We start from the raw sequence: 14606 nt of genomic DNA on the forward strand, positions 1-14606 counted from the left end.
GTTATTTCTATCTTTTGCTGTAGTGTGTCAGTAGGAAATATCAGTGTACATTTCCAAACATTCATTTCATTTTGCATTAATTGTAATAATCCAGTGAGATTTTTGTATGTTTAGGAGTCAGACGACAGCCAGTGCTCCACACAGAGATCTGATCTCACCATCATCCAGTCCATCTGGAGTGACATGAAGAAACAGAAAAAACTGAGACAGATTAAATCCAGAAGAACTGTGGCAACGACTCCAAGATGCTTGAAGAAACCTACCTGCAAAGCTACAGTACTGTGAAAAGTTTTAGGCACTTGTGTAAAAATGCTGTAAAGTGAGGATGCTTTCAAAAATAATGTCATAAATAGATTTTATTTATCTATTAACTATCAACTAAATCAAATCAACATTTGGTGTGACCAACCTTTGCGTTTAAAACAGCTTTTGTCATATAGGTACACTTGTGCATAGTTTTTCAGGTAGCAGGTAGGATTCTTGGAAGTGTCTTGGGGTCGTTGCCACAGTTCTTCTGAATTTAGTCTGTCTCAGTTTTTTCTGTTTCTTCATGTCACTCCAGACGGACTGGATGATGGTGAGATCAGATCTCTGTGTGGAGCACTGGCTGTTGTCAGACTCCTTGTGCATACAAAATCTCACTGAATTATTCCTTTTAATGGCAAAAGAAATGTTTAGAAATGTAAACTGATATTTCCTACTGACACACTAGAGCAATAGATAGAAATAACTGACTTAACCATTTTTTGTTGGTGAAAATACAAATGTCCTAAGACTTTTGCACAGTAGTATATATATATATATATACATACATATATGAGTGTGTGTGTGTGTGTGTATATATATATATATATATACACACACACACACACACTCATATATGTATGTATATATATATATATATACTACTGTGCAAAAGTCTTAGGACATTTGTATTTTCACCAACAAGTTCCCAGAGACTCGACATCTAAGGAAACAAATGAGGTTGTCTTTAAACAGAATCAGAATTGAGCATGAGCCAAGCAAAGCCTTGACTGGCTTATTTGTTCAAAGCTTGGAGTGTTTAAAGTCTTCACTCAGGCTGACAAGGAAAAAAAGCTGTGTTCGCGTGAATGAAGCCTCAAGTAGCCATCAAAAACTCAGTGTGCTACTGTGTGTGTTTAAGTGGGCTTGTTACTGCTTAAAATTTGAGTAGCACTCCGTGTGAGTAGCATTTGGGTAGTACAAATCTCCTCTTGGATTCCATATGCCTCTTTGTTCAGTTACGTTTAATATAACAATACCAGCTTGATACCTAGTTAGCATTTCTTAATACAAAAGAGCAGTAAGGTATTATCCCACAAAATGTAATAGAATTTGCCCTCCCCCGCAACACCTTAAAAAAGGTCAACCTCTCACAGAAATGAATCTCTGAGAAAACACTGAATTTTTATGCTATGTTACAAGAGTTCTAGAGATTCAAGATGGAAGCCGTGGTGCTTAGTTCATTTCGAGGCAGACGTGGGACAAGGCTTCACAGTCTTAATGAATGATGGAGAAGTCGAGTGGCACTTCTGTCATGCTAATACTAAACACACAATAGAGGCAGCACACAATGACCTGGCACTTCATTCTGTCTTCTAACTGACACCTCTAGAAAGAGCAGAGTGATCATTCTTAAGAGAGCAGAAGGAGGAGATGGTACTATGTACATTTTGTTAATCGGATCCAAATGGAGGTTAAATATTGGACAGAACACATGCTGGGTTATTTGGACCCAGCTGGTTGGGTTAAATGTTTTATAATAAAATATAAGACAAAATGAATTTATTTGGGTGAATACAGTACAATATTACATTTAAACACGTTTAACAAGCATTTTAGAAATAAAAAAAAATTTACATTTAAAAGTAACATTTTAATTCAAGTGTATTCAACCATTCTTTGTAATCCCTTTTCAGCAAAATAGTGCTGATTCTAGTGCCGGTGTGTTGCCGAAATCTGAGCCGGTGATGGGCTGCTGTTCGGCGGGGGAACTGCGAACCTTAGCATTTCACTCGTTACTGAAACATGCCATAACTGACTCCATAACCAGCCCATAAACAAACCACTAAGATTAGAGAACATATTTTATGATTTCAAAATATAAATAAATTCAGTATTATAACCAATAAAATCAATTTATGTTATGCAAGGCAAAAGGCGTTTTCATCATGTTCAACGACATTTGCTGACACATTTAGCTGACTGACATCTCGTCCCTGTATGTTGCGTTGCGAAAAATAATATGATTTACAGCACAGTAAAGACTTTATAGATGAAATAAAATGTATACAAACCTTTATTTCACTGAAGAAGTGCACCAGTTCGGCGGCGCTGAGAACCGCTCTCTCCTGAAGAGGACGCAGAAATCCCGCACTCTGACTGTAACCCAACAGCTGAGTTGAAGTAACCCTGCACTGGGTTGTTTCGTTGGAGGGAGAGGGAGGGGGAGGGGGAGGAGAGTATAGTTTCAGCAAGATTGACCCAGCAGCCACTAACCCAACGGCTGGCTAAACTACCCAGCATATGACCTAACAGGCTCCACCCAGCAGTTATTTACAGTGTATTTACAAAGAATGCATACTGACTCCTAACTGAACTTCCCGCGTGTTGTTTTCTCTCAGTTTGAAGTAACAAGATGAGGTGAGCTGACTATTCATCCTCTTCAGGTGAAGGGCCCCATTGGGACTTTGTAAAAGGGGAACCATTTCTCAAATCAGACATGCTGTGTTGAACCTGTCACATCCAGTTTTTGTTGAGAACAGACCCCTTTAAAACTGACAGCACTGTTGTTAATCCAGTTATGTCCACAGATTTGAGTTTAAGGGAAGTGAAAAACAGCAGAGCAGAAAATGTTGTTTAAGATTCCTATTACTTTTACATTTTTAATTCTGTGTAACTTGTGCCAGCATGGTGTATAGATGGAGATAACTTTGATGTAAGATTCAGGATGCAATAAAAATTCACAATCCTCTCTCAACTGAACACACTTAATTTAAATTATGGTTTTACATAAACAATGACACAGGGAGCAGTCTCTCTTTGTGGAAACTTTTCCCATAGTACATTTCAGCTGTTGTCTAGGGCATAAACCATACAAGGAAACATTTTGAGGGGGGAATGTGGGAGAAAGAAGAGGTTTGATTGTCAGGCCAGTGGATGGGAAGAGGGGGTTGGTTTTTAAGGGGTTCTTAAAAGAAGAAATTTGGGGGAAGGGCAGGCAGTGAAGGGCCTTTTCTGAATGACCCGACATGGACAAACAGAGGACCCCTCCACACCATCAGCATACTTTAGTCTGCAATAGTGAGCTGGACTGCATGGGTGTATATGACTTGATTGCTCTTCTATGTCCATTTTTTCTTCCATCAAGGGGATGAAGAAAAATAGGGGAGCAGTGAAAAGAGTGCGAGAAGAGAGACAAAACTGTGCTGACATGGCATAACTTAATTTTCACGGTTCCGAGGCAGATGAGAAAGGTAATGTGGCGTGACGGCTCTTAGAAACTTCAATGGATGCCGTGACCTCAGGGAAGTTAGAATCTGACTGCACTGGGACATTTTATTTTTTTCTTTGGGTGTGGAGCATGAGGTGCACCTTTTAGCTCATTGCTTTGAGATATTTTCCCTTTCTTCAATCACACAGAATTAATAGAGGCAACAGCAATAATCAAAAGATGAACATGTATTAATAAGCAAGAACACCCATGGAAAAAAATAAAAGACAAATTGAATTTATTTGGGCGAATAAAGCATAGTTTACAATATTACAAACATTCAAACTTGTTTAACAAGCATTTAAGAAATAAAAAAATGTAACATTTAAAAGACATTTTAATTCAAGTGTATTCAACCGTTCTCTGTTATCCTTTTTAACCAAAATAGTTCTGATTCTCGTGCCGGTGTATCGCCGAAATCTGAGCCGGTGATGGGCTGCTGTTCGGTGGGGGTGTTGTGCCGAAATCAGTGACCTATCGAAAACTGTGACCAGGGGTCGCTGTTCAGCAAATGTTCTCGCGGGAGCGCGCACACGTTAGATCAGACGATAGTAGTAGGCTAATACATTAGCAGACAACAACAGCATTAATTTTTCATTTCTTTTCTATATAAGAATTTAGATGCTGGTGACAATATCTAGCTTGTTTTCTTTGGTCTTAAGACATGAAACATGTTTTACAGTACCGCTAGTCTCCTCTGACGCTGATCATTCAGCTTCAGCGTCTGATCTAACGCGTGCGCGCTCCTGCGAGAACATTTGCTGAACAGCGACCCCTGGTCATAGTTTTCGATAGGTCACTGATTTCGGCACAACAGGTGTTGAACTGCGAACCTCAGACCGCGTCTCGCGTTTCACTTGTAACTGAAAGATGCCGTGACTGACTTCATAACCTGCCCATAAGCAAACAGTACTGAGATTAGAGAACATATTTTAACATCAAAATAAATTAAACTCAGTATTATACTGAATAAAATCAATTTATGTTGTGCAAGGCAAAAGGCATTCCAGCGCGAAACGACCGCCACTGACTGACACGATCTCGTCCTTATGTTGCGTTGCGTAAAATAATACAATTTACACCACATTAAAGACTTTATAAATGAAATAAAATGGATACAAATCGTTATTCCACTGAAGAAGTGCACCAAATCGGCGGGGCTGGGAACTGCTCTCTCCTGTAGAGAACGCAAAAAGTCCACGCTCTGATTGTAACTCAGCAGCTGGGTTGTTTTGTCGGAGACAGGCTCAACCCAGCGGTTGGGTAGAAAAAAATAACCCAGCATTCAAAATGACAGAGCAACTTCAAACTACCCAGCACCTGGGTAAAAAAACAAAAAAAACAAAAAAAATTCAAAATTACCCAATAAAATGGCCCAACAAGCTGAACCCAGCATTTTTTAGAGTGTACTAGTGTATCACCCAACTCTACCATCCTTCCATCCTTCCACCATTGTTGTTGTTTTTTTCTTGGAGCACCAAAGCAGAACTTTTCCACAGAAGAATCTTCCACACAGAAGAAAAAAAATACTTAATGATAATTTATGCTGTCTGTGACCTCTGGATAAAAATATATTGAGATATTGAACACCTGAATGTAATGACTATGACATCGAAAAAGTATAGGATGACTCCTGTTTGCTTATGACTATAAATTTATAAGCTGCACATGACAGCATAAAGTTTTAACTAAACTATGTGTGAATATATGTTCTCTGCCTCTTTCCAGATGCGGTCAGGCTGTGTTTAACCTTGGCTTGTGTGACCGTAGACACAGTCAAATTATGAGACCATCTGTTCAACTCCCCTTTCACATTTATTGTATGTCATAAAGTAGCGAGTCTGCTCCCCGTTAGCCTTTACGGCTTCAGAAACACGCTTTTTAGATGCACTGAATGAGTGTGTGACAGCCACAGGTGAATCACATGAGACTAGCTTGATTAAAAGTCATATCATACTGTCAGGCTCTTTAAATAATTGCAGCGCAGTCTCGATTGCTTCAGGCATACAAATACGTTTTGGAGCTAGACAGAGTATGGCACCTAATTTGTTGCTGGACAACTTTGACTTGTTTTTGGCCCAGTGTTTCACGCCAAAGCAACTAAACATACTAAATAGACATGATTATTCAAAATCAATAATCATTGTATAAACACTGTAATCAAAAGTCGTTTATTTGTAGCACAAAATAAAATATGCTAAATCATATAAACACATATACAGACCCTTCAAGTTCTTTTTGGATATTCATGCTCAAATATCACAAAAAAGGTCCAACTCACATGTCACCCCCTAAAATAAAACTAAAATAAAACATTTTTTTTTTCATGACAAAGAATCATGCTAATTTTTCAACTTTTTATTTTTAAATTATTATTAATTATTTATTTAATAATTGTAATTTAATCAATTTAAGGTACATCAAGTATTATTTATCATTTAAATGTACAAATACTTACAATGTAAAGTATATGCATACACACACACACACACACACACACACACACACACTGGTATAATGAGAAGTGAGTTGTGCTTAATTGTCATGAAAATAATTTCACAAGCCAAAAAAGTCGTAATGGTCCTAAAAATAGGTTTTACTCACCATATGAATTATCATTTCTTATTTCTTTCTATTTGGTGGTGAAATATGACCATAGGACAAATTATTGACAGGCTTTGTGTGATTCGCCCATAAATTGCACCCAAGCATTTAAAAAGCACATTGTCCTTTGGAAATATTATTTTCATGGAAATTACCCGCCTGACATCCACACTATGATCTTACCTTATTTCCAGCCCTCAGCTGTTAGATTCCATAGGAATATTTGACAGGCTTTGCCAGATGAGAGAGACTTTAATCTGATGGTGTCATGAAGGCAGGCAACCTGGGGCACAAAGGAACAGATAGTGGTGATATTTTCAAATGTTTGCATGCAGAGATATCGGAATTATATCGTATCGACCGAAATTAAGAAATATATCGTGATATCAATTTTGGCCATATCGTCCAGCCCTAATATATATATATATATATATATATATATATATATATATAACTGAAAATATTGCTTGAAAATTGTATTTTCTACAAAAAAATTGTTTGCGCATGCATATTTAAAGCATAACTAGGCCTAGGCTACTACATCATACTACAGTCTACAGCGAGAAGAGTTGTTCTGTTGAGGGGTGATACCAAAAAAAGATTAACCCTTGAAAGGTTTGGGGTCAGTAAAATTTGTATTTATTTTTGAAAGAAATTAATGTTTTTATTTAGATTCACATTAATTTTATCAAAAGTGACAGTAAAGACGTTTATATAAATGTATCAGTTTCTACAAAAAAAAATTAAGCAGCACAACTGTTTTCAAGATTTATAATAATAAGAAATATTTTTCGAGCACCAAATCATATTAGAATGATTTCTGAAGGATCATGTGACACTGAAGACTGGAGTAATGATGCTGAAAACCCAGCTTTGCCATCATCACAGAAATAAATTACATTTATAAATACTTTCAGTAAAGAAAGTGCTCTGCCTCAACTTTCTTATTTCACTACTCGTAAATAGGCAAATGGTGCTTAATTACATTATCACCATGCCAAACATTGTTGGAAAGTCGGCAGGGCCATTAGCTCAGTAAGGAGTTGCTGGGTCTTTTAACACCCACCTACAGTGAAACGCTGCTTGACTTGTGAATCTTTATTGCATATGTAAATGAAGCAGACGACTGAAAATCTGCTAGTGTGAAACTGGTTTCACCTGTTGGCCAGACAGGCTCTTCAGTGGGCAGAATAAACTCAACTTTGACCAGATTTTATTCTGATAAATATTGTTGTTGTTGTTGTTGTTATTATTATTATTAATTTTACATCAACTCCAGTTACCCCACACATGACTGGGAATTCTAGACAAAATAAGAGTGATGCTCATTTAGTTTAAGTGTATTTTTTAATTTAATTTATACTCAGCTTTTTGTGTTAAGGCCATATCTCAAGTTTATTGTGAAGCCTCAAGATTTCCAGTTTCAAATGTTGAACTTTAAAATTAAAATGACGTGAAACATCTTTTTAAGATGTTCTTTTCTCCTGCAGGAAACCGCTATGGAGAGAAATATTTTACCTATGGGCCAGCGATATCTTGTACAACTTCAAAGAGGTGATGTTCAGAATGTAAAGTTGTGAATAAAATATAGTTATGTGTGACATTGTCCTCTGTTTTTTTGTGTGCAGTTTGATATGTTTTCTTTCTTTAAGGGATGATATAGTCAGGAAGGTTTTCAAACATTCATGGGAACTTTTATGACATGAGATGGGATTGAGGAACAAGGATTGAGGAGAAACGTTAAAATAAAAGTAGCTAGATGGGGTGCATTAAAATTTTATTCATCCTAAATTTCAGTTTAATATTTAAGGTCTGGTTTGAAGATCATTCCATGTAAATTACGAGGTTCTTTATAAGTACGAGGAGCATGAAACACAGATGGACAAACACTCGACTATATAAATGCATGAAAATAATTTTATACACGTTCACCTATTTTCCTACTCAAACAAATGGGTTGGTTTATTGTTTCTATGCTTGTCTACATGAACAAAAATGTTACGACACATGCCAACAACACTACAGCCCAAAATGCATAGTTTGTCTGCAATGTTGTGGAATTCGGTCCCACTGATGTTTGTTTCCCGTCGGCCCGTTATGCGGTGACGCGTCACATTCCACACAGCCTGAGGATTTCAGAGCCCTTGTCTCAACCAGGCAAAATCGTTATTTTATCGAAGGTAAGCTTCCCTCGTATGAAATATTTGTTTACCTTTGAGTGTATGCATGTTTTCTTAGTGTTTCTCGTTTCCAGAATTTGCTCAGGCGCCATTATTAAATGATTCCCGCTTTAGACAATTGATGAGGTGAGAAGTTGTAGCTTTTTTTTTTTAGAAAAGGCGCAAGTTATTCATAAAAAAAAAAACCGTGACCACTTTGTTTGTTAGTTTACAGACATATTAGACTCAAACACGAGTCTAAAAAATATACTAAAACAAATAGTTTTGTGGATAAATCAGTTCTCGTCCTTAGCTTGCTTGCCTGCTTCAGCAGACATGTCACTTTAAACGAGAGAAATGCCCCTGTTGTGCCGAAATCGGTGAACTAGCGAAAACTGTGACCAGGGGTCGCTGTTCAGCAAATGTTCTCGCGGGAGCGCGCACACGTTAGATCAGACGATAGTAGTAGGCTAATACATTAGCAGACAACAACAGCATTAATTTTTCATTTCTTTTCTATATAAGAATTTAGATGCTGGTGACAATATCTAGCTTGTTTTCTTTGGTCTTAAGACATGAAACATGTTTTACAGTACCGCTAGTCTCCTCTGACGCTGATCATTCAGCTTCAGCGTCTGATCTAACGCGTGCGCGCTCCTGCGAGAACATTTGCTGAACAGCGACCCCTGGTCATAGTTTTCGATAGGTCACTGATTTTGGCACAACAGGTGTTGAACTGCGAACCTCAGACCGCGTCTCGCGTTTCACTTGTAACTGAAAGATGCCGTGACTGACTTCATAACCTGCCCATAAGCAAACAGTACTGAGATTAGAGAACATATTTTAACGTCAAAACACATTAAATACAGTATTATAACGAATAAAAATCAGTTTCAAGGCAAAAGGCGTTTCCGTCATGCGAAACGACCACTGCTGATGCATTTAGCTGACTGACATCTCGTCCCTGTATGGTTTGTTGTGTAAAATAATATCATTTACAGCACAGTAAAGACTTTATAGATGGCATAAAACGTATACAAACCTTTATTTCACTGAAGAAGTGCACCAGTTCGGCGGCGCTGAGAACCGCTCTCTCCTGAAGAGGACGCAGAACACACACACACACACACACACACACATTTGCCATATGGACATTACTTTGACAGTCACCTCTGATAACAAATTCCTCTTAGTTGTAATGCAGAAACATGCATTTTTTTGTAAAGCTGCTTTGAAGCTATTTTGAAGAGCTATACAAATAAACGAACTGAATATCATGTTTTGTTTTTTCCCCCTTGGTTTGGAGTGTTGTTTTTAAACAGGGTGTCAGTCCAAAGCCATTGCCACCACAAGTTGACTCTTGAAGGTTATTGAAGCTGAAAGGAGCTTCTCAGAGGCTCAATAGGGAGTTAAGAGTGCTACTCTATTAACCTGACCTCTAGAGGCCCAAGAAGAGTGAAAAGTGAGCCATCTACTTCAACATCACATATATATTCCTCATATATTATTTTTTTCTTTGTGTGCCCCCAAACACTAATTCACATCAAAAGGCTATTCTATAAAATAAACATTCATATAACATAATGTATTATATTATTATAGGCCTATATAATAATATGAGGACGGTAATTCATTCAAAATGTGTATTGTGTAAGTGGATTTTATAGTCATATTTAATGTCTGGTTGGTAAGCTAATCAATTCACAAACTAGTGATCAAAGATGCAAAAGTCTCATTCACAGACATTTACCCTCTGGTAAGTTCCTCTTTATGTGAGTAAATCTTGTGGCTTTACTGACAGACAGGATAATTACCAACAGTTTTTCTTAGATTTTGCTCAGATCACCTAATTGTTATGAGCATGGTGTGGTAGAGGAGGAAACACATATGGTTTAGTTTAACAAAACCTAAATAGGTAATGATATTTAGTAAATTAATTACCATGGTATATTTAAAGTGCCATGAAATTTATTTGTGAAACAATCACTGTATGGTACGGCCGTGGTGGCCAAAAAAAAAAATCAGGTAATTTGAGAAAAGCTTGCCGTTTCTGTAATGCAACTATTTTGGGTTGCACTACCTATTGACCACAAGATAGCAGTGTTTTCAAACATGTTTTTCTCTAAACCTTTCTTTAGAACGTTCAACTCAAGAGAGAACGTTCAACTCAAACCAACAGAAATGAATGCTATGTAAGTTTTACAGGCCGGTTCACATAGAGAAACACACCTTTCACCAGTTCGATCTCAATGATCTGACACGCGACGCCCTCAGTCCCTGGTGAGCACATGCGTTACACTCCCCGTCTTCACAGTACCACCGTTCTGGCACGGCTGGCACTTACACACGCTGTACTCAGCCACTTGGTCACCCAGGGCTATTTTGAGATTGTTCCGCCTCGGCTGAGCATCATTAAAGTCCAAAGGGATCGCGTTGTAGATGAGTTCAGGCTGTCAACACAATAATAAAAACAAATTGAGTTCCATTACAGCAGTTACCAAGCATGCACTGGCAAATAAAGTGAAGGTGAGGTGAGTCTCACATCACTGTGAATGAGAGCTGGCAGAGCAGAGACGGTCTTTGCCCATTCCACATACTGATTATATTCTAAAATGCCATTTTTAGTGAGCTGAGACTTCATGGCTACTGCTGAAGCCGGACTGCCCCCTCTCATTGCGATCAGCACTTTATCAATAACCACCTTCCTGTCCCTGTCATCTGGTGAACAAGGTTGTAAGCAATTTATCTTTTTATCAGAAGGCATGTGTGTCTGACGAATGTAAAGGGATAGAATTCGACCAAAAATTTTAATTCTGTCTTCATTTACTCACCCTCAAGTACAATCTTTCTTTAACACAAATAGTAAAGTAGCAGTAACTGTTTTTATTCATACAATGAAAGTCAGTGGGGGCCAAAATAACATTGGACCCCATTAACCTTAATTTTATTGAAAAAAAGTGTTCATTTTTTGAGTCAACTCTCCTTTTAATAGCTTACTATTAAAACAAACGTATACACATACACACCTGTTGGTTTGTCTGTTAGAGTATCACAGTCATTTTTTGGTTTAACTTGTTCTTCTGCTTTTGCTGCTTCAGAAAGTTGGAGGTTGCCTGTAAGTCCAACCTCTAAACATTTCTTGACTGTGGATTCTGTGACCTCTGCGATCAGATAAAGTTGAACCATCAAATAAAATCAAGTACATCTTTTAATGAGACTTTCAGGAGGAAAAAAATGTGCTATGCTTCTCATTAATGCCTTGTCATTGAATCATGTAGCCTCTATCTTTGTTTCCATATTTTATATAAAAAAAATAGGGGGGGAAAAATAATTTGATTTTAAACTTACTTTTTAGTTTGAGGATCTTCACCCTTGCCTTTAAGAAAGATAAATAATGATCAGCTTAATAATCACTTACAATTCCAACTCCATTCTTGTGCATGACTTTGGTTTAACATAAAAAATAAACATAAAGGTACTATTTTCCCACATTTTCCAAATCTAAAAGTATAGCATGCACTCCAATTTTTGTGTATTTGTCTGTTATGCTCTTTCCATTAACCTGATAAAGAATGCATATCGTTACACAGAAAGCAGCGAAACCCTTCATGGTGAAGCTTTGGACGGTCCTTTCTGTGTGGGAATTTGTACGCTTGTATTTAAGCATCGATGTTAATAATTATCGGTAAGCTTTTTAGAGTTGACAGGAGGTTTGGAAATGTGCGTGTCTCCAAAGGTTTGTGTAAATCTCTGTGCTTTCCCAGATATCCTAAATCATGTGATGTCATGGCTTTTACCATAACTGTCTGTTAAACTAACTGACTAACATATTTCAAGCTGTTTTTGCCTGCTTTTACCTGATTTTTTGTACATATCACAGAATCTATATTTTCTTATTACATTTTTCTTGTTTTAAAATGCTTTTAGCATTCTCTGTATTAAGTACAAATCATTCATATTCTACACTACAGTAAGAGTATTTAATATAGTAGTTTTATATAGATGAGGAACATGTGCAGATACATTTCTAAATAAAATGCTACCCACAAAATAAAATGGTATCCAATCCTGGGATTGCATTCTATTTGTTCTGTTTGATGGAGTCTTTAAAGGGTAAATATGTTTAAATAAGACAAAAAAAAAATCTTTAAACAAATTAAAAAATGTTCTACGTTTCCTCAATTTAGTTTCACTTTAGTTCAGTTTAGTGTAAAACTAAACCCTTTTTTGCATGACTTTGGTTTAACATAAAAAATAAACATAAAGGTACTATTTTCCCACATTTTCCAAATCTAAAAGTATAGCATGCACTCCAATTTTTGTGTATTTGTCCGTTATGCTCTTTCCATTTACCTGATAAAGAATGCATATCGTTACACAGAAAGCAGCGAAACCTTCATGGTGAAGCTTTGGACGGTCCTTTCTGTGTGGGAATTTGTACGCTTGTATTTAAGCATCGATGTTAATAATTATCGGTAAGCTTTTTAGAGTTGACAGGAGGTTTGGAAATGTGTGTGTCTCCAAAGGTTTGTGTAAATCTCTGTGCTTTCCCAGATATCCTAAATCATGTGATGTCATGGCTTTTACCATAACTGTCTGTTAAACTAACTGACTAACATATTTCAAGCTGTTTTTGCCTGCTTTTACCTGATTTTTTGTACATATCACAGAATCTATATTTTCTTATTACATTTTTCTTGTTTTAAAATGCTTTTAGCATTCTCTGTATTAAGTACAAATCATTCATATTCTACACTACAGTAAGAGTATTTAATATAGTAGTTTTATATAGATGAGGAACATGTGCAGATACATTTCTAAATAAAATGCTACCCACAAAATAAAATGGTATCCAATCCTGGGATTGCATTCTATTTGTTCTGTTTGATGGAGTCTTTAAAGGGTAAATATGTTTAAATAAGACAAAAAAAAATCTTTAAACAAATTAAAAAATGTTCTACGTTTCCTCAATTTAGTTTCACTTTAGTTCAGTTTAGTGTAAAACTAAACCCTTTTTTTCTGACCATGAGATCATTGATTTCACAGGCATGTTGAAATCTCAAACAAATACTATTGACATCGGAAGTCCAAAAGTGTTTACTGGTTGCAGAATTTTGGGAATGCGTCTGTTTGTTTAGTGGATATGTATAAATGTCAGTCTTAATGCACAATGCTATATATGGATGTGTGTGGTTAGAAGTATTACTTATATTTGAATTCCTTCAAATAAATTATTTGAAGGTGCACTCATACACATATAGAGAAGTGTATTTACTTAAGCCTAGATTCCTACTTTCAAAGTGAATGACCTATCAGCAATCTGCACTTCATCTGTGCCAAATCAGCCTTCTTCACTCATCAAATTCAGCCATGTCACAAAACAATACAGCTCTGATGATGTCTTTGTGCAGGGTCAAAGAGGAATGTTGGCCAGGCAAAGTGGAGGTCCATGAATATAGATCCTTGTTCTGTACACTACAGCTATGTGCTGAGAACACCACTTTTTAATGTTTCAGACACTTCCCCTCAGCTCACTCAGGAAGGTGGAGAGGCATGAACTGCACTCCTCTCCTCTTTTCCTGTTTTTGGGGCACTATTGGGAGACTTGTACTATGTTGGCTGTATCTGCAGCCTCAAAACTACAGTAAAACGTATAGGTCTAGAGACATTAATACTTTTTTAAAATCGTATTATTATTCAGTCCTGCACTTTAAGCATCTTCAAGGAACCCTGAAAAAAGCTCTATAAATAAAATGCATTATTATTATTGTTTAAAATAATCAGAATGATCATTTTAGATTAAAACTTTATATGGTCAAAACATAAATACATGAACTTCATATGCAAATAGCCTGTAGGAGATATGGCCTGGTTTCACAGGCAGGGCTTAGATTAAGCCAGGATTAGGCCATACCCCAATTAGGACATATAAGTAGCGTTTAAACATACCTTGGAAAAAGAAACAATAAAAAAATAAATAGATAAAAAAAAACATTACTGGTGTGCATCTTGAGACAAACAATGGCACTGACATATTTTAAGATATGTTTGTGTAGTTTTATTTCTATAATTATTTTTCTCCATCTTTAGTTATGCAAGCATTTTCTTTACCCATTCCTTCTCTTATATGTCAGCAGTGTCAGCAGAGGAAGGGTTGTGAGGAAGGAAGGATGAACAGAGAGCTGAATTTCTTTTCTGGCTTTCAGAATGTTCTAGGGTTTAGTGAAAAGGAAATCTGCACACAGTATATGTAAATGTATGTGAACTCTCATTTTCATGGGCGCAGAATACGCGGGGGACGTAAATTCGTCCCCCGCACTTTTTCGGGG

General features: G+C 36.8%; 1 protein-coding gene across 1 annotated transcript; it reads right to left on the reverse strand.

Moving 5' to 3' along the window:
* Positions 1 to 10354: 10354 nt before the first annotated feature.
* LOC107740960 (complement component C9-like) lies at positions 10355 to 11944 on the reverse strand. The gene is given in 7 exon segments (XM_016553531.1): positions 10355 to 10569; positions 10572 to 10586; positions 10589 to 10727; positions 10820 to 10995; positions 11304 to 11438; positions 11626 to 11653; positions 11864 to 11944. Coding segments are annotated over 7 exon segments (678 nt in total). The 3' UTR covers positions 10355 to 10465.
* Between the last annotated feature and the right edge of the window lie 2662 nt (positions 11945 to 14606).

Source organism: Sinocyclocheilus rhinocerous, unplaced genomic scaffold, assembly GCF_001515625.1.
Source record: "Sinocyclocheilus rhinocerous isolate Xijiao unplaced genomic scaffold, SAMN03320098_v1.1 scaffold346, whole genome shotgun sequence".
Classification (NCBI taxonomy): Eukaryota; Metazoa; Chordata; class Actinopteri; order Cypriniformes; family Cyprinidae; genus Sinocyclocheilus; species Sinocyclocheilus rhinocerous.